Raw genomic sequence first — 24967 nt, forward strand, 5'->3', positions numbered from 1 at the left:
AATAAATACAATGAAGTAGCCTCCATGATTAAACAAATGTGGATACAATGAAATTGTAATTGAAACGAAAAGTGTGTTAATACATTTCAACTTGCGTTTGATGTTGTATAGCATATATTTGATTAATTCCTTACTGGCCTAAATGTAAACAATTATTATTATTATTATTATTACGTTTTAAAGTAGGCTATAAATAGGGCCATGATCATACTGTCATTCATATCAACCTACTTTGTTTTAGGTTTCAGCGTAATAACAGTATGTGAATATCACAACTGAAAAATTAAAGTTTGCATTCTTTGATCAGTGAGAGATGGATTCGCAGACGAAGGCTGAGCCTATGCGCGTGCTCGTCACGGGCGGATCTGGATTGGTCGGGAAGGCCATCGAGCACGTGGTGAAACAGGAAGGCGGCTGTCTCGAGGGCGAGCAGTGGACCTTCCTGTCCTCCAAAGAGGCCAACCTCGTGTAAGTTATGTCATCTTAACTTCATATTCTCAGCAGAGCTGGTCTGAGGCTTGGTCTATGCAGATAAAAATGGCCTAGCCTATATACAAGAGATGCCATATTCTTCATGCCTGAGAAACTCCAGCATGTCTGTTCTACATAACATATTTCTATAGGTAATGTATGTCATGTTGCACTGTATGAAATCCTGTTATGACCCTTTTACATCTGGGGCTGGTTTTGTGGTTCCAACAGGAACAAAATAAGTTCACTCGTGGAAAAACATATTCTATTCTCTGCTATTCTATTATTTTCTAATCTATTCTATAGATATGTAGATTGATGCATAGATACAGTATATATTTAGAGTTTCTATATAGTTCCTGTTGGAACCACATTAAATGTTTAGCTAATTACATTCGTGCATGCATACTTTTATGAGATTGATGTGTTTCCATTAAATGGGATGGTGATGATGATAATTGTTCTGCCAGAGATCTACAACAGACAAGAGCAGTGTTTGAGAAGTATCGGCCCACCCATGTCATCCACCTGGCTGCCAAGGTGGGAGGACTCTATCTTCACATGAAGGAGAACCTACACTTTCTGGTGAGCTTACCTAACTACCCAGTTTGTTTTAATACCTAGGCTATACGTTTCTGTCCCAAACTACATTTGTTAAATCAGGGATGGGTCCAGAAATTCGGAACGGGCATTTCTAACTCACTGGCCCATTTCTTTGCCTGGCACCCCAATTGTTAACCAAATAATGATATTTGTGTACAAAATCCCCAGTTTAGACAGGCTGATGGGCTGCCTGCCCATCTGATATTTTGCCTGAACTACCTAAAGGCCAGTCCGTGAAATGGTTTGTCTTATCTAGCTACTGGTTGAATGCACCGACTGGAAGCAGCTCTGGAAAAGATCTTCTGCTGAATGACCTGAATATAAATGTCCATGTTCGCCTGGCCGGGCAACTACTTAGACTGAAATTCAATTGAACTTGTCAAAGTGAAGTTTACACAGTGACTTTGTTGGCAAATGTATTCATCTTAATTCCAAAAGGGTATTAATCCATCTGTTTTTTTATTCAACCTTTATTTAACTAGGCAAGTCAGTTAAGAACAAATTCTTATTTACAATGATGGGCTACAGTGTAATAACAGTATGTGAATATCACAACTGAAAAAATGTGAGGGAGAGTGAGAGATGGTTTTGCAGACGAAGGCTGAGCTGATGCGCGTGCTCGTCACGGGCGGGGTGTTAGTGAGCAAATGCATTCTTTTAATTAATTTGTGGTAAAACAAGTTATTGTGTAAAAACAAGTTATTGTGTAAGTGTCGTAATACAGGTTTTATTGAATTGAGACCACAGTGTTTTGCCTTCACAGAGGGACAACCTTCGCATCAATGACAACGTGCTGCAGACGTCTCACGAAATGGGCGTCACCAAGGTGGTGTCTTGTCTGTCCAGCTGCATCTTTCCTGACAAGACCACATACCCTATTGATGAGAGCATGGTGAGTTGAACAACCAGTAAGGCCAAATCAATGAGATTATGTTGTGTTTAACCTTAATACTAAAATACTATGGTGGCTTCAAATGGCACACAATTCCCTATATAGTACATTATTTTTAACCAGAGACCTAATGACCCTGGTCAAAGGTAGGAGTTCAACAGTTTAGGGTGCCATTTGGGATCGAGTATGTGCCCAGTGACAGTAGAACTACTCTATGTTTGGGAACCTCTGGCCCTCCAAACTGGGATTTTTAATAAAAGATGGTGTAGGATCACTCATACTTTCTTCCCCTTCCCACAGATCCACAATGGGCCTCCACATGACTCAAACTTTGGCTACTCACATGCCAAAAGAATGATTGATATTCAGAACAGGTGAGCTGGTGACTAATCTGTTACCTGTGCAGGTACATTAGCACACATTTGAAAGACCCACTTCAGCCTCCCTTGCACCTCATTTATCACCTGATGAACTTAACAAAAGATGCATTTCAGTAGCTGGTGCAGGTCCCTCATTACATGGCACAACCCAGCTAGCACATAATGTTCTGAGAACCATGTGTTTCTTATGTGGGAATTTCAGTACTTTAGCATAACATTTCCTACAGGTTCCTCATGGTTCTATTTAAAGTTATGCTCTCAGAAAGTTAAGAAACAACGTTCTTCTGTGGGAATTTCAGAATTTCAGCATAATGTTTCCTACAGGTTTCCTCATGGTTCTATTTAAAGTAATGTTCTCAAATTGTTCAGAGAACATTAAGAACAACGTTCTTATGTGGGAATTTCAGTACTTCAGCGTAACGTTTCCTACAGGTTTCCTCGTGGTTCTATTTAGTAATATTCTCAGAACATTAAGAAAACTTTCCATTAAAACCACAAGAGGGTTCTAAAAACGTTATTTATTAATATATACATTCCGTTCTCAGCGTCAACAAAACTCTCTCTATCCTCTGTCTTGTTAAGTGAGTTCATGAAGTGGCCGCACCCGCTAATTGGCCACACCTGATCTTTATGAGCACTTGTTTCCTTTGAAATGGGGTCTGTTTGAATAGACTAAAATACACAGCTTTGTATAAGTTACAAAACATGGCATGCTAGCGCCAACCTGGTGGCGCAGTGGACTGAGTCCATGGATAGGAAACATAAGATCATAGGTTTAAATCTTATAGGCTCCCTGTGACAATAAAAAAGAGATGTGTTTGCCATGATTAATGCCTAAGCAATTTCATTTCCATGTGTCCCATCTGTGCTTGGTGTTCAAAACAGTTAAACTAGGCTAGCAGTATTATTAAAAGTCTTATTGAACATTAATAACACCTCCCAGGAAAACTTTCAGGGAATCATTGTAAAACGTTCTCAGAACTTCCCTGCAACCAAAAAATAAATGTTCTCAGAATGTAAAAAAAAAAGGTCAGTTTCACTGGTCAGGAAACTTAGGCTTTTGTTCCCAGAACCAATGGGAAACCAAAAACATATGTTCCCACAACTTCCAAGGAACCTCTATTGCTCTGCTATTGTTCTGGGAAGCAAGAGGGAATGCTGATGACATCGGTATGCATCCATCAGACTAACCCCTTGAATTGCCAACTCCTTGAATTTCGCCATTTGTGTCAAAAAAATAAATAATAATTCTCTCAACAAAAAAAGAAATTCTACCCTTAAGGGTTTGTACCTTGTATTGTATGTGTACTTAGAATATTGTTTAAAAAAATAGCTGGAGTGGGTCATTAATGTTCTAACCACAACATGATTGTGCGTGTGTGTGTGTGTGTGTGTTGTGTGACTTGATTGACAACAGGGGATACTTTGCGCAGCATGGGCGTCGCTACACCGCCGTAATCCCGACTAACGTGTATGGTCCCTATGACAACTTCAACTTTGAAAATGGTCACGTGCTCTCAGCGCTCATGCATAAGACATATGCTGCTAAAAGTAAGTAACACACACACACGCACGCACGCACGCACGCACGCACGCACACACACGACACCTACAGCAGCGGATGTCACAGGAAGACCAAAAAGATCATCAAGGACATCAACCACCCGAGCCACTGCCTGTTCACCCCGTTATCATCCAGAAGGCGAGGTCAGTACAGGTGCATCAAAGCTGGGACTCAGAGACTGAAAAACAGCTTCTATCTCAAGGCCATCAGACTGTTAAACAGCCATCACTAACATAGAGAGGCTGTTGCCTACATACAGACTCAAATCACTGGCCACTTTAATAAATGGATTTGATAAAGGTATCACTAGTCACTTTAAATAACACCACTTTAATAATGTCTAAATATCCTACATTACGCATCTCATATGTATATACTGTATTCTATACCATCTACTGCATCTTGCCTATGCCGCACCGCCATCGCTCATCCATATATTTATATGTACAGATTCTTATTCATCCCTTTACATTTGTGTATATTAGGAAGTTGTTGTGAATTTGTTTGCTTTATCTTGGCCAGGTTGCAGTTGCAAATGAGAACTTGTTCTCAACTAGCCTTCCTGGTTAAATAAAGGTGAAAGAAAAAAGAAAAAAACGTACTGCACTGTCAGAACTAGAAGCACAAGCATTTCGCTACACTCGCATTAACATCTGCTTACCATGTGTATGTGACCAATACAATTTGATTTGACGTACACACAGACAGACAGATACAAACATATACTCCTTTTTACTCTCCTTCTAACAGAGGAGGGAACCCCACTACAGGTGTGGGGCTCCGGAACACCCAGGAGACAATTCATCTACTCTCTGGTATGTTTAGTGAATTACTCTGTGTGTGTGTGTGTGTGTGTGTGTGTGTCAGATATGTGCATGTGTACATTAAATCTGTGTGCGTGTTTTCTCAGGATGTTGCACGTCTGTTCCTCTGGGTGCTGCGGGAGTATGATGAGATTGACCCCATCATTCTCTCTGGTGAGTCCAACACGGTGTGTGTGTGTGATCAGTCAATGTGTGTGTGTGTGTGTGTGTACCATATGTAACTGGACCAAGCTCCTTTGTCACTTGTTTCTCACAGTGGGGGAGGAGGAGGAGCTCCCCATCAAGGACGCCGTAGAGATGATTGCAGATGCCCTGGACTTCAAAGGTCAAATTGTTGTATCCTTCCACAGGCTGTGTACGCCTGATAGGAGTTGCTCCTCGGCACAGATCTAGGATCAGCGTATCTTTCCCAATTCCTTACCTTAACCATTATTCAAATTTGACCTTAAATCAGTGTCTAGAACCAATCTAGTAGAATCCTTAGTACAACACCAGCAACCATATCTAAAGGTTCATTACACCTGTTGGACTGAAAGACGTACAGATGTAGTACATGAAATGCCCACTCGGACTAGCTATCCCCCATATCCGTTGCACTGTAACTATGTCATCTCCCTGTGCTTTGCCTTCTGTGGCCTTTGACCTATGACATCAGTTCGACACCAGCAAGTCAGACGGTCAGATGAAGAAGACGGCCAGCAACGCCAAGCTGCGACGCTACCTCCCTGACTTCACCTTCACGCCGCTCTCTGAAGGTCAGAGATCCAAATATTGAGGGTTGTATTTCCTGTCCAGAAAACAACTCAATATTGTAGTTGGAATTAGTTGCCTTGTAAATAACACATACGCATTACAGCATGATATTTGATGCCTATCTGGTCATCGGTCGTTTTATGATTATGATGAAAGTAACGTTCACAGTGATTAAACCACTCTTCCAAAATGCACAGTATCCATAGATGACTGACTGTGTCTCTCCTCCCCTACAGGTATCAAGAAGACCTGTGATTGGTTCGTGAACAATTACGACATAGCCCGAACATGAAGACCAATGAAGGTCGAGACATGAATATTGTTTAATGAAAAAGATCAGGGCTACATCCCAATACTACTACTGTGCCTTCCAAGTCTTGTGGCCTTGTCTTCATGCCAACTGATTAGTGAAAGTTCTGGATAGGTTTCACCATGTGGCCGGTTAAGTTCTGTCAGATCAGTGGACATGAAGTAAAGGCACACAGGACTCTTCTGCACTCACAATACCCCACCTTGTTGTTCTCCCCAGAACTGTCTGGCAACCATTTTGGATCCTTTCTCCTCTATTTGCACCGTTGATGTCAGGGATTGACATTAAGGTTTTAAAAGCTCTTGCCCACTGGACAGCAGTTTTTTTTCGTTGGTTGCCTGGTGATTACAGTCACTTGACAGAACATTTTAAAGTAATTGTTCACAAGCAAAATGGTCACAGGGATACTTTGAGATTTTGGCAATGAGGCCCATTATCTACTTCCCCAGAGGCTGTTGAACTCCTGGATACCATTTTTATGTCTCTTTGTCCAGTATGAAGGAACTTAGAGGTCATTTTGTGAGCCAATGCTAACTAGTGTTAGCACAATGACTGGAAGTCTATGGGTATCTGCTAGCATGCTATGAAGTAGAAAAATCAGTTTGAATGCGTAACTTTTGCAGCGCATGAGACCCTTCTACAACCTGGTTGTAAGCATACCGGCTCTGGGAGACTAAGATTTAGACACACAGCTCACAATCCACAGCAATAGGATATAGTATTGTCTGGCGCTCTGCTCACCCTGACCAATAGTTATACTTCCTGTGTAGCAGGACCAAAAAAATGTAAGTGTAGCCCCTATGTTAGGCTACTGAAATTCAGTTTTGAAAAATCCCCTGCCTAATGGGGCAACCACTGAGCAGGTTCAACTTGTCTGGATGCCATAAATTGTCCGTCTTTCACTTAAACAATGGGGAGGAACCAGAAAAATCCCCTGGGGAAACCTCAGAGCAGGTTCAACTTGCCCGACTGCTCAGTTCATTTGCTCCAAGCAATAGGGCAACCCTTAAGGTCAATCCCTGATTATGTCCTCCACCTGATGGTGTCTGAACTGGTCCAGCCACCTGATCCCCTACAGTATGACTACCAGTTACTATGAGCAATACTGCAGTCATGTGTTTACACTCAAATACATCACATTATTTTCATTTTAATATCTAACATATATAGTTGAAGTGTATGATCTATTTGTGATTGAATATTGACAAAAATATGGATTATTTTCTTGATGTAAGAATGAGGTGTCAGTCGTTGAGAGTGATGCTGTGTGACATGTTTTCTCACTACAAAACAACAAGTATAAGCCTACAGTAAAGTAGCCTGGATCTAAACATTGGAGCCAACTGTTTCTCATCATTCACTGGCCTCAGTCCACACTGCAGATCATAATACTGGTTTGTGTTAAAAGATTGTGATTTATCTGGGATGAACATATCAGAAACTAATATAAAGTCAACTTCCTGAAGAATCTTGAGAATATGGACATCACTGTCGCTCCACCTCACTGTAAAAAAATGTAATCAATACATTGTAGAAACAGGACAGGAAGAAGCAGGTTTTTAGGGGTCAAACGACAGTTTCAAATGTCAACTAAGTTTGACGGTAACACTGAGGAAGCCAAGATCATTTGGGATCTGCCAGTAATCGCTCCATTAATAAACGGTCAGATGTGCCATCAGTATATTTGATTCTACTTGGCACATCAAGTCATTTTCCTCAGGAGAGGAAGGTGTAACATGAATATGCCTACAACTGTCATGTCATGCTGAATAAGGATGAATGACTTCTGCTTGACATGGTTTCTCTACTACACAACCACTTCTCCATGGCATGAAGTAGTACAGGCCAACAGTACTGTCATTGAAGTGCACACTACTCTTATCCAAGTAAGTACATACACAACAGTTGCTGCAAAGTAGATTTCCAATGAATCCACTGGATAGCACAGTAGACCTCTGGCAGAACCTCAAAGAATATTAGTGTGTCTTCATTGAAGAGCCTTAAGATGTATGACATCATTGTCCAGTGTTCTGCTTCTAATTATGCAAACCAACCAGAAACATGACAAGGAGACCAGCCATAGCAACAGCAGGGTTTTTATTACAAATTAAAATAAACAAAAAAGACAATTCTAAAATGAAGAAATGGAGGCCTGGGGAGATACGGAAAATCGTACAAAATAACCCACACTTGTCTTGTTGAATCCAGTGGGTTGTGGTGGGAGATGAGTCAGAAGGCAAGATCTACACTGAATGTTTTCGTTGATACCTTCACATCTACGTAATTCATTGATAAACCTACATCTTGTAAGAGTAAGTTGTTTAACCTGAAAGGACTGCCACAGGTACAGTTGACTTCAAACCATTTCTAGAGACAGACAATGAGGCTAGTTTACACACCGCATCTCAAATCAGTTGCGTAACACTTCTCTTTCTACCTTATTCCACTCTCTTCCAAGGACCCTGTTCTATCCTTCTCCTTCCGCTGATCAATCAATGAGGACTTTGCGCTCATGCTCTTCCTCTCCTATTCATCTCCTCCTCCCTCCCTAGGTCGTGTTCATTAGGCACCAAAGGGACTGAAAGAGGAACTTGGACTCAGTCTCCATTTTAAAACGCATGCCCTAATGAACACGAGCCCGGTTTACTCTGTGAGGTAGAAGTGCATCTTGTCGTTGACGTTCTTCCTCTCGGGGTTGAGCCGTTTGAGGATCTGGGCCAGGACGTTGACCGTCTGCTCGCTGCTCAAGCCAGTCCTCTTGGTCTGGAACTTCTTCAGCAGGTCCTTGGTGGTCATGGGCTTCCGGATCAGGTAGCGACGCACCGCCTCCTCCGTCAGCTGAACGTCACTGTGGAGAGTGGGACAAAACACCAGGGGGAGGGTGTGTGGTGGAAGGGGGGAGAGAAGAAGAAGAAAGACCGTGCGTGTGGGAGAGGACAGAGAAAAGAGGGAGAGAGACAGAACGAGAGTGTGTGAGCTAGAGAGGGTAAGGGTGAGAAAAGTGAACAAACAGGAGAGATTGAAGAGAAGGAATATACCTGGAACTGGGGGTTGATTTGCCTGAGGGGGGCTGTGGCGTGCTCTTCCCTGAGGGGGCAGGACTCTGGGTGGTGACAGCCGTACTGCTGGACTCCATCTTCAGCCTCTTGGCAGCTGGAGACTCAGAGCTACCACCCACCACCTGTCTCTTACCTGTGAGGGGAGGGAGCAGGGTGATAGACGCAGTTTTAACAACCCTTTATTGTTCAATCAAGAAGAGTTAGCATGCAGTGCTGAGGTCACACATAGCCTTAAGGTGCCACAAACAAAATATGACTTTCAGATCCTGTGAATATGTAAATATAAATGAAAACATTACAAATATAAAAATCTATTTCCCATCTGTGAATATGTGTGTGAGTGCATGCGTGTGTGTGTACCTTGCTCCAGTTTGCTAGCGGCGGCTCGGAGTGTGTTGGAAGTGGAGGCGGAGTCTATGGACGGTGTTCCAGGGCGACTGCCAGTCCTGGAGCTGCCTCCAGAGCCACGCCCACCACCGCGCTTAGGAGGAGTACGCTTCTTCTGGGGAGGGGCGGGGGTAGTGAGGAAATGGGGAACGTTAAGAGTGGTAGTCAAGAGCAAAGTCCACGAGAGCCACTCTCAACCTCTCAGGACCCAGACCAAGAAAGACCCAGTGTTTGCAGACCATTATCACACCAACACCAGTTGAAATGTGGAATACCAAGATAGAGAGTCAGACCAACACTAACCACATCAAAGGGTTAAAAAGGCCTGTTTTTGTGCCCACACTGCCGCCACACTAGGGAAGCAAGATACCCTGGAAATTGTGTGTTGTGTCACCCCTTCTGTGCCACATAGAAACTACAAAATATGGTATCAGGTTCATCAACTACCAGAGTCTTGTTCAAGACTTTTAGAAAAGCCCCAGATCTTGGGCACCGTAACCCAGATCAAGAACACGATATCAAGACTCCATCTCTGCGAGAAAGACAGGGAAATGGGGTTGACATTGAACAGTGGCACTACAAAAGGGACCACACACAAACTAACACTCTCTCACACACACACACACACACACCACCATGAAGAGAGCGGAGGCTTCCTCTCCATCGATGTCGCTGTCCTCCGAAGTGTCCGACTCACCACTGCTGTCTGAAACACACACACAACATTATCACATCATAGCCCCCTTCAACAAAAACACACAACATGATCACATCATAGCCCCCTTCAACAAAAACACACAACATTATCACATCATAGCCCCCTTCAACAAAAACACACAACATTATCACATCATAGCCCCCTTCAACAAAAACACAACATTATCACATCATAGCCCCTTCAACAAAAACACACAACATTATCACATCATAGCCCCTTCAACAAAAACACACATTATCACATCATAGCCCCCTTCAACAAAAACACACAATATTATCACATCATAGCCCCTTCAACAAAAACACACAACATTATCACATCATAGCCCCTTCAACAAAAACACATAACATGATCACATCATAGCCCCTTCAACAAAAACACACAATATTATCACATCATAGCCCCTTCAACAAAAACACAACATTATCACATCATAGCCCCCTTCAACAAAAACACACAACATTATCACATCATAGCCCCTTCAACAAAAACACACAACATTATCACATCATAGCCCCCTTCAACAAAAACACACAATATTATCACATCATAGCCCCTTCAACAAAAACACACAACATTATCACATCATAGCCCCTTCAACAAAAACATAACATTATCACATCATAGCCCCCTTCAACAAAAACACACAACATTATCACATCATAGCCCCCTTCAACAAAAACACACAACATTATCACATCATAGCCCCTTCAACAAAAACACACATTATCACATCATAGCCCCTTCAACAAAAACACACATTATCACATCATAGCCCCTTCAACAAAAACACACAATATTATCACATCATAGCCCCCTTCAACAAAAAACACATAACATGATCACATCATAGCCCCTTCAACAAAAACACACAACATTATCACATCATAGCCCCCTTCAACAAAAACACATAACATGATCACATCATAGCCCCCTTCAACAAAAACACACAACATTATCACATCATAGCCCCTTCAACAAAAACACAACATTATCACATCATAGCCCCTTCAACAAAAACACATAACATGATCACATCATAGCCCCCTTCAACAAAAACACACAACATTATCACATCATAGCCCCCTTCAACAAAAACACATGATCACATCATAGCCCCCTTCAACAAAAACACACAACATTATCACATCATAGCCCCCTTCAACAAAAACACACATTATCACATCATAGCCCCCTTCAACAAAAACACACAATATTATCACATCATAGCCCCTTCAACAAAAACACACAACATTATCACATCATAGCCCCCTTCAACAAAAACACACAACATGATCACATCATAGCCCCTTCAACAAAAACACACAATATTATCACATCATAGCCCCTTCAACAAAAACACAACATTATCACATCATAGCCCCCTTCAACAAAAACACACAACATTATCACATCATAGCCCCTTCAACAAAAACACACAACATTATCACATCATAGCCCCCTTCAACAAAAACACACAATATTATCACATCATAGCCCCCTTCAACAAAAACACATAACATGATCACATCATAGCCCCCTTCAACAAAAACACACAACATTATCACATCATAGCCCCCTTCAACAAAAACACATAACATGATCACATCATAGCCCCCTTCAACAAAAACACACAACATTATCACATCATAGCCGCCTTCAACAAAAACACAACATTATCACATCATAGCCCCCTTCAACAAAAACACATAACATGATCACATCATAGCCCCCTTCAACAAAAACACACAACATTATCACATCATAGCCCCCTTCAACAAAAACACATGATCACATCATAGCCCCCTTCAACAAAAACACACAACATTATCACATCATAGCCCCTTCAACAAAAACACACAACATTATCACATCATAGCCCCCTTCAACAAAAACACACAACATTATCACATCATAGCCCCCTTCAACAAAAACACACAACATTATCACATCATAGCCCCCTTCAACAAAAACACACATTATCACATCATAGCCCCCTTCAACAAAAACACACAACATTATCACATCATAGCCCCTTCAACAAAAACACACAACATTATCACATCATAGCCCCCTTCAACAAAAACACATAACATGATCACATCATAGCCCCTTCAACAAAAACACACAACATTATCACATCATAGCCCCTTCAACAAAAACACACAACATTATCACATCATAGCCCCTTCAACAAAAACACACAATATTATCACATCATAGCCCCCTTCAACAAAAACACACAATATTATCACATCATAGCCCCCTTCAACAAAAACACATAACATTATCACATCATAGCCCCCTTCAACAAAAACACACATTATCACATCATAGCCCCCTTCAACAAAAACACACAATATTATCACATCATAGCCCCCTTCAACAAAAACACATAACATGATCACATCATAGCCCCTTCAACAAAAACACACAACATTATCACATCATAGCCCCTTCAACAAAAACACATAACATGATCACATCATAGCCCCCTTCAACAAAAACACACAACATTATCACATCATAGCCGCCTTCAACAAAAACACAACATTATCACATCATAGCCCCCTTCAACAAAAACACATAACATGATCACATCATAGCCCCCTTCAACAAAAACACACAACATTATCACATCATAGCCCCTTCAACAAAAACACATGATCACATCATAGCCCCCTTCAACAAAAACACACAACATTATCACATCATAGCCCCCTTCAACAAAAACACACAACATTATCACATCATAGCCCCTTCAACAAAAACACATAACATTATCACATCATAGCCCCCTTCAACAAAAACACACAACATTATCACATCATAGCCCCTTCAACAAAAACACACAACATGATCACATCATAGCCCCTTCAACAAAAACACACAACATGATCACATCATAGCCCCCTTCAACAAAAACACATAACATGATCACATCATAGCCCCCTTCAACAAAAACACACAACATGATCACATCATAGCCCCTTCAACAAAAACACACAACATGATCACATCATAGCCCCCTTCAACAAAAACACACAACATTATCACATCATAGCCCCTTCAACAAAAACACACAACATGATCACATCATAGCCCCTTCAACAAAAACACACAACATTATCACATCATAGCCCCTTCAACAAAAACACACAACATTATCACATCATAGCCCCTTCAACAAAAAACACACAATATTATCACATCATAGCCCCCTTCAACAAAAACACACAACATTATCACATCATAGCCCCTTCAACAAAAACACACAACATTATCACATCATAGCCCCTTCAACAAAAACACACAATATTATCACATCATAGCCCCTTCAACAAAAACACACAATATTATCACATCATAGCCCCTTCAACAAAAACACACAACATGATCACATCATAGCCCCTTTCAACAAAAACACATAACATGATCACATCATAGCCCCCTTCAACAAAAACACACAACATGATCACATCATAGCCCCTTCAACAAAAAACACACAACATGATCACATCATAGCCCCCTTCAACAAAAACACACAACATTATCACATCATAGCCCCTTCAACAAAAACACACAACATGATCACATCATAGCCCCTTCAACAAAAACACATAACATTATCACATCATAGCCCCTTCAACAAAAACACACAATATTATCACATCATAGCCCCCTTCAACAAAAACACACAACATTATCACATCATAGCCCCTTCAACAAAAACACACAACATTATCACATCATAGCCCCTTCAACAAAAACACACAACATTATCACATCATAGCCCCTTCAACAAAAACACACAATATTATCACATCATAGCCCCCTTCAACAAAAACACATAACATGATCACATCATAGCCCCTTCAACAAAAACACACAACATTATCACATCATAGCCCCTTCAACAAAAACACACAACATGATCACATCATAGCCCCTTCAACAAAAAACACACAACATGATCACATCATAGCCCCTTCAACAAAAACACACAACATGATCACATCATAGCCCCTTCAACAAAAACACATAACATGATCACATCATAGCCCCCTTCAACAAAAACACACAACATTATCACATCATAGCCCCTTCAACAAAAACACACAACATTATCACATCATAGCCCCCTTCAACAAAAACACACAATATTATCACATCATAGCCCCCTTCAACAAAAACACACAACATTATCACATCATAGCCCCTTCAACAAAAACACACAACATTATCACATCATAGCCCCTTCAACAAAAACACACAACATTATCACATCATAGCCCCTTCAACAAAAACACACAACATTATCACATCATAGCCCCCTTCAACAAAAACACACAACATTATCACATCATAGCCCCCTTCAACAAAAACACAACATTATCACATCATAGCCCCTTCAACAAAAACACACAACATTATCACATCATAGCCCCTTCAACAAAAACACACAACATTATCACATCATAGCCCCCTTCAAAAAAACACACATCACATCATAGCCCCTTCAACAAAAACACACAATATTATCACATCATAGCCCCTTCAACAAAACACATAACATTATCACATCATAGCCCCCTTCAACAAAAACACACAATATTATCACATCATAGCCCTCTTCAACAAAAACACACAGCATTATCACATCATAGCCCCCTTCAACAAAAACACACAACATGATCACATCATAGCCCCTTCAACAAAAACACACAACATGATCACATCATAGCCCCTTCAACAAAAACACATAACATGATCACATCATAGCCCCCTTCAACAAAAACACATAACATTATCACATCATAGCCCCCTTCAACAAAAACACACATCACATCATAGCCCCCTTCAACAAAAACACACAATATTATCACATCATAGCCCCCTTCAACAAAAACACACAACATTATCACATCATAGCCCCTTCAACAAAAACACACAACATTATCACATCATAGCCCCCTTCAACAAAAAACACACAACATTATCACATCATAGCCCCCTTCAACAAAAACACACAACATTATCACATCATAGCCCCCTTCAACAAAAACACACAACATTATCACATCATAGCCCCTTCAACAAAAACACATAACATGATCACATCATAGCCCCTTCAACAAAAACACACATCACATCATAGCCCCCTTCAACAAAAACACACAATATTATCACATCATAGCCCCTTCAACAAAAACACACAACATGATCACATCATAGCCCCTTCAACAAAAACACACAACATGATCACATCATAGCCCCCTTCAACAAAAACACACAACATGATCACATCATAGCCCCCTTCAACAAAAACACACAACATTATCACATCATAGCCCCTTCAACAAAAACACATAACATGATCACATCATAGCCCCCTTCAACAAAAACACACAACATTATCACATCATAGCCCCCTTCAACAAAAACACATAACATGATCACATCATAGCCCCTTCAACAAAAACACACAACATTATCACATCATAGCCCCCTTCAACAAAAACACACAATATTATCACATCATAGCCCCCTTCAACAAAAACACACAATATTATCACATCATAGCCCCTTTAAACAAAAACACATAACATTATCACATCATAGACCCCTTCAACAAAAACACACAACATTATCACATCATAGCCCCCTTCAACAAAAACACACAACATTATCACATCATAGCCCCCTTCAACAAAAACACACAACATTATCACATCATAGCCCCCTTCAACAAAAACACATAACATGATCACATCATAGCCCCCTTCAACAAAAACACAACATGATCACATCATAGCCCCCTTCAACAAAAACACACAATATTATCACATCATAGCCCCTTCAACAAAAACACATAACATTATCACATCATAGCCCCTTCAACAAAAACACACAACATTATCACATCATAGCCCCTTCAACAAAAACACATAACATGATCACATCATAGCCCCTTCAACAAAAACACACAACATTATCACATCATAGCCCCTTCAACAAAAACACACAACATGATCACATCATAGCCCCCTTCAACAAAAACACACAACATTACCACATCATAGCCCCCTTCAACAAAAACACACATTATCACATCATAGCCCCTTCAACAAAAACACACAACATTATCACATCATAGCCCCCTTCAACAAAAACACACAACATTATCACATCATAGCCCCCTTCAACAAAAACACACAACATTATCACATCATAGCCCCCTTCAACAAAAACACACAACATTATCACATCATAGGCCCTTCAACAAAAACACACAATATTATCACATCATAGCCCCCTTCAACAAAAACACACAACATTATCACATCATAGCCCCTTCAACAAAAACACACAACATGATCACATCATAGCCCCTTCAACAAAAACACACAACATTATCACATCATAGCCCCTTCAACAAAAACACACAATATTATCACATCATAGCCCCCTTCAACAAAAACACACAATATTATCACATCATAGCCCCTTCAACAAAAACACATAACATTATCACATCATAGACCCCTTCAACAAAAACACACAACATTATCACATCATAGCCCCCTTCAACAAAAACACAAACATTATCACATCATAGCCCCCTTCAACAAAAACACACAACATTATCACATCATAGCCCCCTTCAACAAAAACACACAACATTATCACATCATAGCCCCCTTCAACAAAAACACACATTATCACATCATAGCCCCGTTCAACAAAAACACACAATATTATCACATCATAGCCCCCTTCAACAAAAACACATAACATGATCACATCATAGCCCCCTTCAACAAAAACACAACATGATCACATCATAGCCCCTTCAACAAAAACACACAACATTATCACATCATAGCCCCTTCAACAAAAACACACATTATCACATCATAGCCCCTTCAACAAAACACACAACATTATCACATCATAGCCCCTTCAACAAAAACACACAACATTATCACATCATAGCCCCCTTCAACAAAAACACACAACATTATCACATCATAGCCCCCTTCAACAAAAACACACAACATTATCACATCATAGCCCCCTTCAACAAAAACACACAACATTATCACATCATAGCCCCTTCAACAAAAACACACAATATTATCACATCATAGCCCCTTCAACAAAAACACACAACATTATCACATCATAGCCCCTTCAACAAAAACACACAATATTATCACATCATAGCCCTCTTCAACAAAAACACACAACATTATCACATCATAGCCCCCTTCAACAAAAACACACAACATGATCACATCATAGCCCCCTTCAACAAAAACACACAACATGATCACATCATAGCCCCCTTCAACAAAAACACATAACATGATCACATCATAGCCCCTTCAACAAAAACACACAACATTATCACATCATAGCCCCCTTCAACAAAAACACACAATATTATCACATCATAGCCCCTTCAACAAAAACACATAACATTATCACATCATAGACCCCTTCAACAAAAACACACAACATTATCACATCATAGCCCCTTCAACAAAAACACACAACATTATCACATCATAGCCCCCTTCAACAAAAACACACAACATTATCACATCATAGCCCCTTCAACAAAAACACACAACATTATCACATCATAGCCCCCTTCAACAAAAACACAACATTATCACATCATAGCCCCCTTCAACAAAAACACACAACATTATCACATCATAGCCCCTTCAACAAAAACACACAACATTATCACATCATAGCCCCTTCAACAAAAACACACAACATTATCACATCATAGCCCCTTCAACAAAAACACACAACATTATCACATCATAGCCCCTTCAACAAAAACACACAACATTATCACATCATAGCCCCTTCAACAAAAACACACAACATTATCACATCATAGCCCCTTCAACAAAAACACACAACATTATCACATCATAGCCCCTTCAACAAAAACACACAATATTATCACATCATAGCCCCCTTCAACAAAAACACACAACATTATCACATCATAGCCCCCTTCAACAAAAACACACAACATTATCACATCATAGCCCCTTCAACAAAAACACACATTATCACATCATAGCCCCCTTCAACAAAAACACACAATATTATCACATCATAGCCCTTCAACAAAAACACATAACATTATCACATCATAGCCCCTTCAACAAAAACACATAACATGATCACATCATAGCCCCCTTCAACAAAAACACACATCACATCATAGCCCCCTTCAACAAAAACACACAATATTATCACATCATAGCCCCTTCAACAAAAACACACAACATTATCACATCATAGCCCCTTCAACAAAAACACACAACATTATCACATCATAGCCCCTTCAAAAAAACACATTATCACATCATAGCCCCTTCAACAAAAACACACAACATTATCACATCATAGCCCCCTTCAACAAAAACACACATTATCACATCATAGCCCCCTTCAACAAAAAACACACAATATTATCACATCATAGCCCCCTTCAACAAAAACACATAACATTATCACATCATAGCCCCCTTCAACAAAAACACATAACATGATCACATCATAGCCCCCTTCAACAAAAACACACATCACATCATAGCCCCCTTCATCAAAAACACACAATATTATCACATCATAGCCCCCTTCAACAAAAACACACAACATTATCACATCATAGCCCCTTCAACAAAAACACACAACATTATCTCATCATAGCCCCTTCAACAAAAACACACAACATTATCACATCATAGCCCCCTTCAACAAAAACACACAACATTATCACATCATAGCCCCTTCAACAAAAACACAATATTATCACATCATAGCCCCTTCAACAAAAACACACAACATTATCACATCATAGCCCCTTCAACAAAAACACACAACATTATCACATCATAGCCCCTTCAAAAAAACACACATTATCACATCATAGCCCCCTTCAACAAAAACACACAATATTATCACATCATAGCCCCCTTCAACAAAAACACATAACATTATCACATCATAGCCCCCTTCAACAAAAACACACAATATTATCACATCATAGCCCTCTTCAACAAAAACACACAACATTATCACATCATAGCCCCTTCAACAAAAACACACAACATGATCACATCATAGCCCCTTCAACAAAAACACACAACATGATCACATCATAGCCCCTTCAACAAAAACACACAACATTATCACATCATAGCCCCTTCAACAAAAACACACAATATTATCACATCATAGCCCCCTTCAACAAAAAAACACATAACATTATCACATCATAGACCCTTCAACAAAAACACACAACATTATCACATCATAGCCCCCTTCAACAAAAACACACAACATTATCACATCATAGCCCCCTTCAACAAAAACACACAACATTATCACATCATAGCCCCTTCAACAAAAACACACAACATTATCACATCATAGCCCCTTCAACAAAAACACACAACATTATCACATCATAGCCCCCTTCAACAAAAACACACAATATTATCACATCATAGCCCCCTTCAACAAAAACACACAACATTATCACATCATAGCCCCTTCAACAAAAACACACAACATTATCACATCATAGCCCCCTTCAACAAAAACACACAACATTATCACATCATAGCCCCCTTCAACAAAAACACACAACATTATCACATCATAGCCCCTTCAACAAAAACACACAACATTATCACATCATAGCCCCCTTCAACAAAAACACACAACATTATCACATCATAGCCCCCTTCAAAATAACACACATTATCACATCATAGCCCCCTTCAACAAAAACACACAATATTATCACATCATAGCCCCCTTCAACAAAAACACATAACATTATCACATCATAGCCCCTTCAACAAAAACACACAATATTATCACATCATAGCCCTCTTCAACAAAAACACACAACATTATCACATCATAGCCCCTTCAACAAAAACACACAACATGATCACATCATAGCCCCCTTCAACAAAAACACACAACATGATCACATCATAGCCCCTTCAACAAAAACACATAACATGATCACATCATAGCCCCTTCAACAAAAACACACAACATTATCACATCATAGCCCCTTCAACAAAAACACACAATATTATCACATCATAGCCCCTTCAACAAAAACACACAACATTATCACATCATAGCCCCCTTCAACAAAAACACACAACATTATCACATCATAGCCCCCTTCAACAAAAACACACAACATTATCACATCATAGCCCTTCAACAAAAACACACAACATTATCACATCATAGCCCCCTTCAACAAAAACACACAACATTATCACATCATAGCCCCCTTCAACAAAAACACACAACATTATCACATCATAGCCCCTTCAACAAAAACACACAACATTATCACATCATAGCCCCTTCAACAAAAACACACAACATTATCACATCATAGCCCCCTTCAACAAAAACACACAACATTATCACATCTAGCCCCCTTCAACAAAAACACACAACATTATCACATCATAGCCCCCTTCAACAAAAACACACAATATTATCACATCATAGCCCCTTCAACAAAAACACACAACATGATCACATCATAGCCCCCCTTCAACAAAAACACACAACATTATCACATCATAGCCCCTTCAACAAAAACACACAACATTATCACATCATAGCCCCCTTCAACAAAAACACAACATTATCACATCATAGCCCCTTCAACAAAAACACACAACATTATCACATCATAGCCCCTTCAACAAAAACACACAACATTATCACATCATAGCCCCCTTCAACAAAAACACACAATATTATCACATCATAGCCCCCTTCAACAAAAACACACAACATTATCACATCATAGCCCCCTTCAACAAAAACACACAACATTATCACATCATAGCCCCCTTCAACAAAAACACACATCACATCATAGCCCCCTTCAACAAAACACACAACATTATCACATCATAGCCCCTTCAACAAAAACACAACATTATCACATCATAGCCCCCTTCAACAAAAACACACAACATTATCACATCATAGCCCCCTTCAACAAAATCACACAACATTATCACATCATAGCCCCTTTCAACAAAAACACAACATTATCACATCATAGCCCCCTTCAACAAAAACACATAACATGATCACATCATAGCCCCTTCAACAAAAACACAACATTATCACATCATAGCCCCTTCAACAAAAACACACATTATCACATCATAGCCCCTTCAACAAAAACACACAATATTATCACATCATAGCCCCCTTCAACAAAAACACATAACATTATCACATCATAGCCCCTTCAACAAAAACACACAATATTATCACATCATAGCCCTCTTCAACAAAAACACACAACATGATCACATCATAGCCCCCTTCAACAAAAACACACAACATGATCACATCATAGCCCCTTCAACAAAAACACACAACATGATCACATCATAGCCCCTTCAACAAAAACACACAACATTATCACATCATAGCCCCTTCAACAAAAACACATAACATTATCACATCATAGACCCTTCAACAAAAACACACAACATTATCACATCATAGCCCCCTTCAACAAAAACACACAACATTATCACATCATAGCCCCTTCAACAAAAAACACACAATATTATCACATCATAGCCCCCTTCAACAAAACACACAACATTATCACATCATAGCCCCCTTCAACAAAAACACACAACATTATCACATCATAGCCCCCTTCAACAAAAACACACAACATTATCACATCATAGCCCCTTCAACAAAACACACAACATTATCACATCATAGCCCCCTTCAACAAAAACACACAATATTATCACATCATAGCCCCTTCAACAAAAACACACAATATTATCACATCATAGCCCCCTTCAACAAAAACACACAACATTATCACATCATAGCCCCCTTCAACAAAAACACACAACATTATCACATCATAGCCCCTTCAACAAAAACACACAATATTATCACATCATAGCCCCCTTCAACAAAAACACAACACATTATCACATCATAGCCCCCTTCAACAAAAACACACAACATTATCACATCATAGCCCCCTTCAACAAAAACACACAACATTATCACATCATAGCCCCCTTCAACAAAAACACACAACATTATCACATCATAGCCCCTTCAACAAAAACACACAACATTATCACATCATAGCCCCCTTCAACAAAAACACACAACATTATCACATCATAGCCCCTTCAACAAAAACACACAACATTATCACATCATAGCCCCCTTCAACAAAAACACACATTATCACATCATAGCCCCCTTCAACAAAAACACACAATATTATCACATCATAGCCCCTTCAACAAAAACACACAATATTATCACATCATAGCCCCCTTCAACAAAAACACATAACATTATCACATCATAGCCCCTTCAACAAAAACACATAACATGATCACATCATAGCCCCTTCAACAAAAACACACAACATTATCACATCATAGCCCCTTCAACAAAAACACACAACATTATCACATCATAGCCCCCTTCAACAAAAACACACAACATTATCACATCATAGCCCCCTTCAAAAAAACACACAATATTATCACATCATAGCCCCCTTCAACAAAAACACACAACATTATCACATCATAGCCCCCTTCAACAAAAACACACAACATTATCACATCATAGCCCCTTCAACAAAAACACACAACATTATCACATCATAGCCCCTTCAACAAAAACACACAACATTATCACATCATAGCCCCTTCAACAAAAACACACAACATTATCACATCATAGCCCCTTCAACAAAAACACACATTATCACATCATAGCCCCTTCAACAAAAACACACAATATTATCACATCATAGCCCCCTTCAACAAAAACACATAACATTATCACATCATAGCCCCTTCAACAAAAACACATAACATGATCACATCATAGCCCCTTCAACAAAAACACACAACATTATCACATCATAGCCCCTTCAACAAAAACACACAACATTATCACATCATAGCCCCTTCAACAAAAACACACAACATTATCACATCATAGCCCCTTCAAAATAACACACATTATCACATCATAGCCCCTTCAACAAAAACACACAATATTATCACATCATAGCCCCTTCAACAAAAACACATAACATTATCACATCATAGCCCCTTCAACAAAAACACACAATATTATCACATCATAGCCCTCTTCAACAAAAACACACAACATTATCACATCATAGCCCCTTCAACAAAAACACACAATATTATCACATCATAGCCCCTTCAACAAAAACACACAATATTATCACATCATAGCCCCCTTCAACAAAAACACACAACATTATCACATCATAGCCCCTTCAACAAAAACACACAACATTATCACATCATAGCCCCTTCAACAAAAACACACAACATTATCACATCATAGCCCCCTTCAACAAAAACACACAACATTATCACATCATAGCCCCCTTCAACAAAAACACACAACATTATCACATCATAGCCCCTTCAACAAAAACACACAACATTATCACATCATAGCCCCTTCAACAAAAACACACAATATTATCACATCATAGCCCCTTCAACAAAAACACACAACATTATCACATCATAGCCCCCTTCAACAAAAACACACAATATTATCACATCATAGCCCCTTCAACAAAAACACACAACATGATCACATCATAGCCCCCTTCAACAAAAACACACATTATCACATCATAGCCCCCTTCAACAAAAACACACAATATTATCACATCATAGCCCCCTTCAACAAAAACACATAACATGATCACATCATAGCCCCCTTCAACAAAAACACACAACATGATCACATCATAGCCCCTTCAACAAAAACACACAACATGATCACATCATAGCCCCCTTCAACAAAAACACACAACATGATCACATCATAGCCCCTTCAACAAAAACACACAACATTATCACATCATAGCCCCTTCAACAAAAACACACAACATGATCACATCATAGCCCCTTCAACAAAAACACACAACATTATCACATCATAGCCCCCTTCAACAAAAACACACAACATGATCACATCATAGCCCCTTCAACAAAAACACACAACATTATCACATCATAGCCCCCTTCAACAAAAACACACATTATCACATCATAGCCCCCTTCAACAAAAACACATAACATGATCACATCATAGCCCCCTTCAACAAAAACACACAACATTATCACATCATAGCCCCTTCAACAAAAACACATAACATGATCACATCATAGCCCCCTTCAACAAAAACACACAACATTATCACATCATAGCCCCTTCAACAAAAACACACAACATTATCACATCATAGCCCCTTCAACAAAAACACACAACATTATCACATCATAGCCCCCTTCAACAAAAACACACAACATTATCACATCATAGCCCCCTTCAACAAAAACACACATCACATCATAGCCCCTTCAACAAAAACACACAACATTATCACATCATAGCCCCTTCAACAAAAACACACAACATTATCACATCATAGCCCCTTCAACAAAAACACACAACATTATCACATCATAGCCCCTTCAACAAAAACACACAATATTATCACATCATAGCCCCTTCAACAAAAACACACAACATTATCACATCATAGCCCCTTCAACAAAAACACACAATATTATCACATCATAGCCCCTTCAACAAAAACACACAACATGATCACATCATAGCCCCCTTCAACAAAAACACACAACATTATCACATCATAGCCCCTTCAACAAAAACACACAACATTATCACATCATAGCCCCTTCAACAAAAACACACAACATTATCACATCATAGCCCCTTCAACAAAAACACACAACATTATCACATCATAGCCCCCTTCAACAAAAACACACAACATTATCACATCATAGCCCCCTTCAACAAAAACACACAATATTATCACATCATAGCCCC

At 39.5% G+C, this 24967-nt stretch overlaps 2 protein-coding genes across 2 annotated transcripts in view; one reads left to right on the plus strand and one right to left on the minus strand.

Annotated features, from left to right (window-relative positions):
• The first annotated feature begins 313 nt into the window (after nucleotides 1-313).
• Nucleotides 314-7334, plus strand: LOC135564941 (GDP-L-fucose synthase-like). The gene is made up of 10 exons (XM_065011019.1): nucleotides 314-468; nucleotides 942-1056; nucleotides 1838-1966; nucleotides 2267-2340; nucleotides 3764-3897; nucleotides 4661-4725; nucleotides 4821-4887; nucleotides 4991-5070; nucleotides 5390-5489; nucleotides 5724-7334. Exons 1-10 carry the CDS (start codon nucleotides 314-316, stop codon nucleotides 5777-5779), a joined length of 975 nt encoding a protein of 324 aa, XP_064867091.1. The 3' UTR covers nucleotides 5780-7334.
• Nucleotides 7335-7875: 541 nt separating this feature from the next.
• The window catches only part of LOC115121162 (general transcription factor IIF, polypeptide 1), a 28223-nt gene continuing 11131 nt past the window's right edge, over nucleotides 7876-24967 (minus strand). Inside the window, exons 11-14 of the mRNA XM_065010343.1 lie at nucleotides 9879-9949; nucleotides 9217-9358; nucleotides 8836-8989; nucleotides 7876-8645 (exon numbers count right to left, since the gene is read on the minus strand). Coding sequence (XP_064866415.1) covers nucleotides 8441-8645; nucleotides 8836-8989; nucleotides 9217-9358; nucleotides 9879-9949 — 572 coding nt within the window. The 3' untranslated portion in view covers nucleotides 7876-8440. The remainder of the gene's footprint in view (nucleotides 8646-8835; nucleotides 8990-9216; nucleotides 9359-9878; nucleotides 9950-24967) is intronic.

The sequence above is a fragment of the Oncorhynchus nerka genome, linkage group LG26 (assembly GCF_034236695.1).
Source record: "Oncorhynchus nerka isolate Pitt River linkage group LG26, Oner_Uvic_2.0, whole genome shotgun sequence".
Taxonomy (NCBI): domain Eukaryota; kingdom Metazoa; phylum Chordata; class Actinopteri; order Salmoniformes; family Salmonidae; genus Oncorhynchus; species Oncorhynchus nerka.

Coding starts and splice junctions, on each gene's coding strand:
- LOC135564941 (XM_065011019.1), top strand. CDS start 314: ATGGATTCGCAGACGAAGGCTGAGCCTATGCGCGTGCTCGTCACGGGC. Junction 469..941: donor TCCAAAGAGGCCAACCTCGT/GTAAGTTATGTC, acceptor TTGTTCTGCCAG/AGATCTACAACAGACAAGAG. Junction 4,726..4,820: donor GACAATTCATCTACTCTCTG/GTATGTTTAGTG, acceptor GTGTTTTCTCAG/GATGTTGCACGTCTGTTCCT.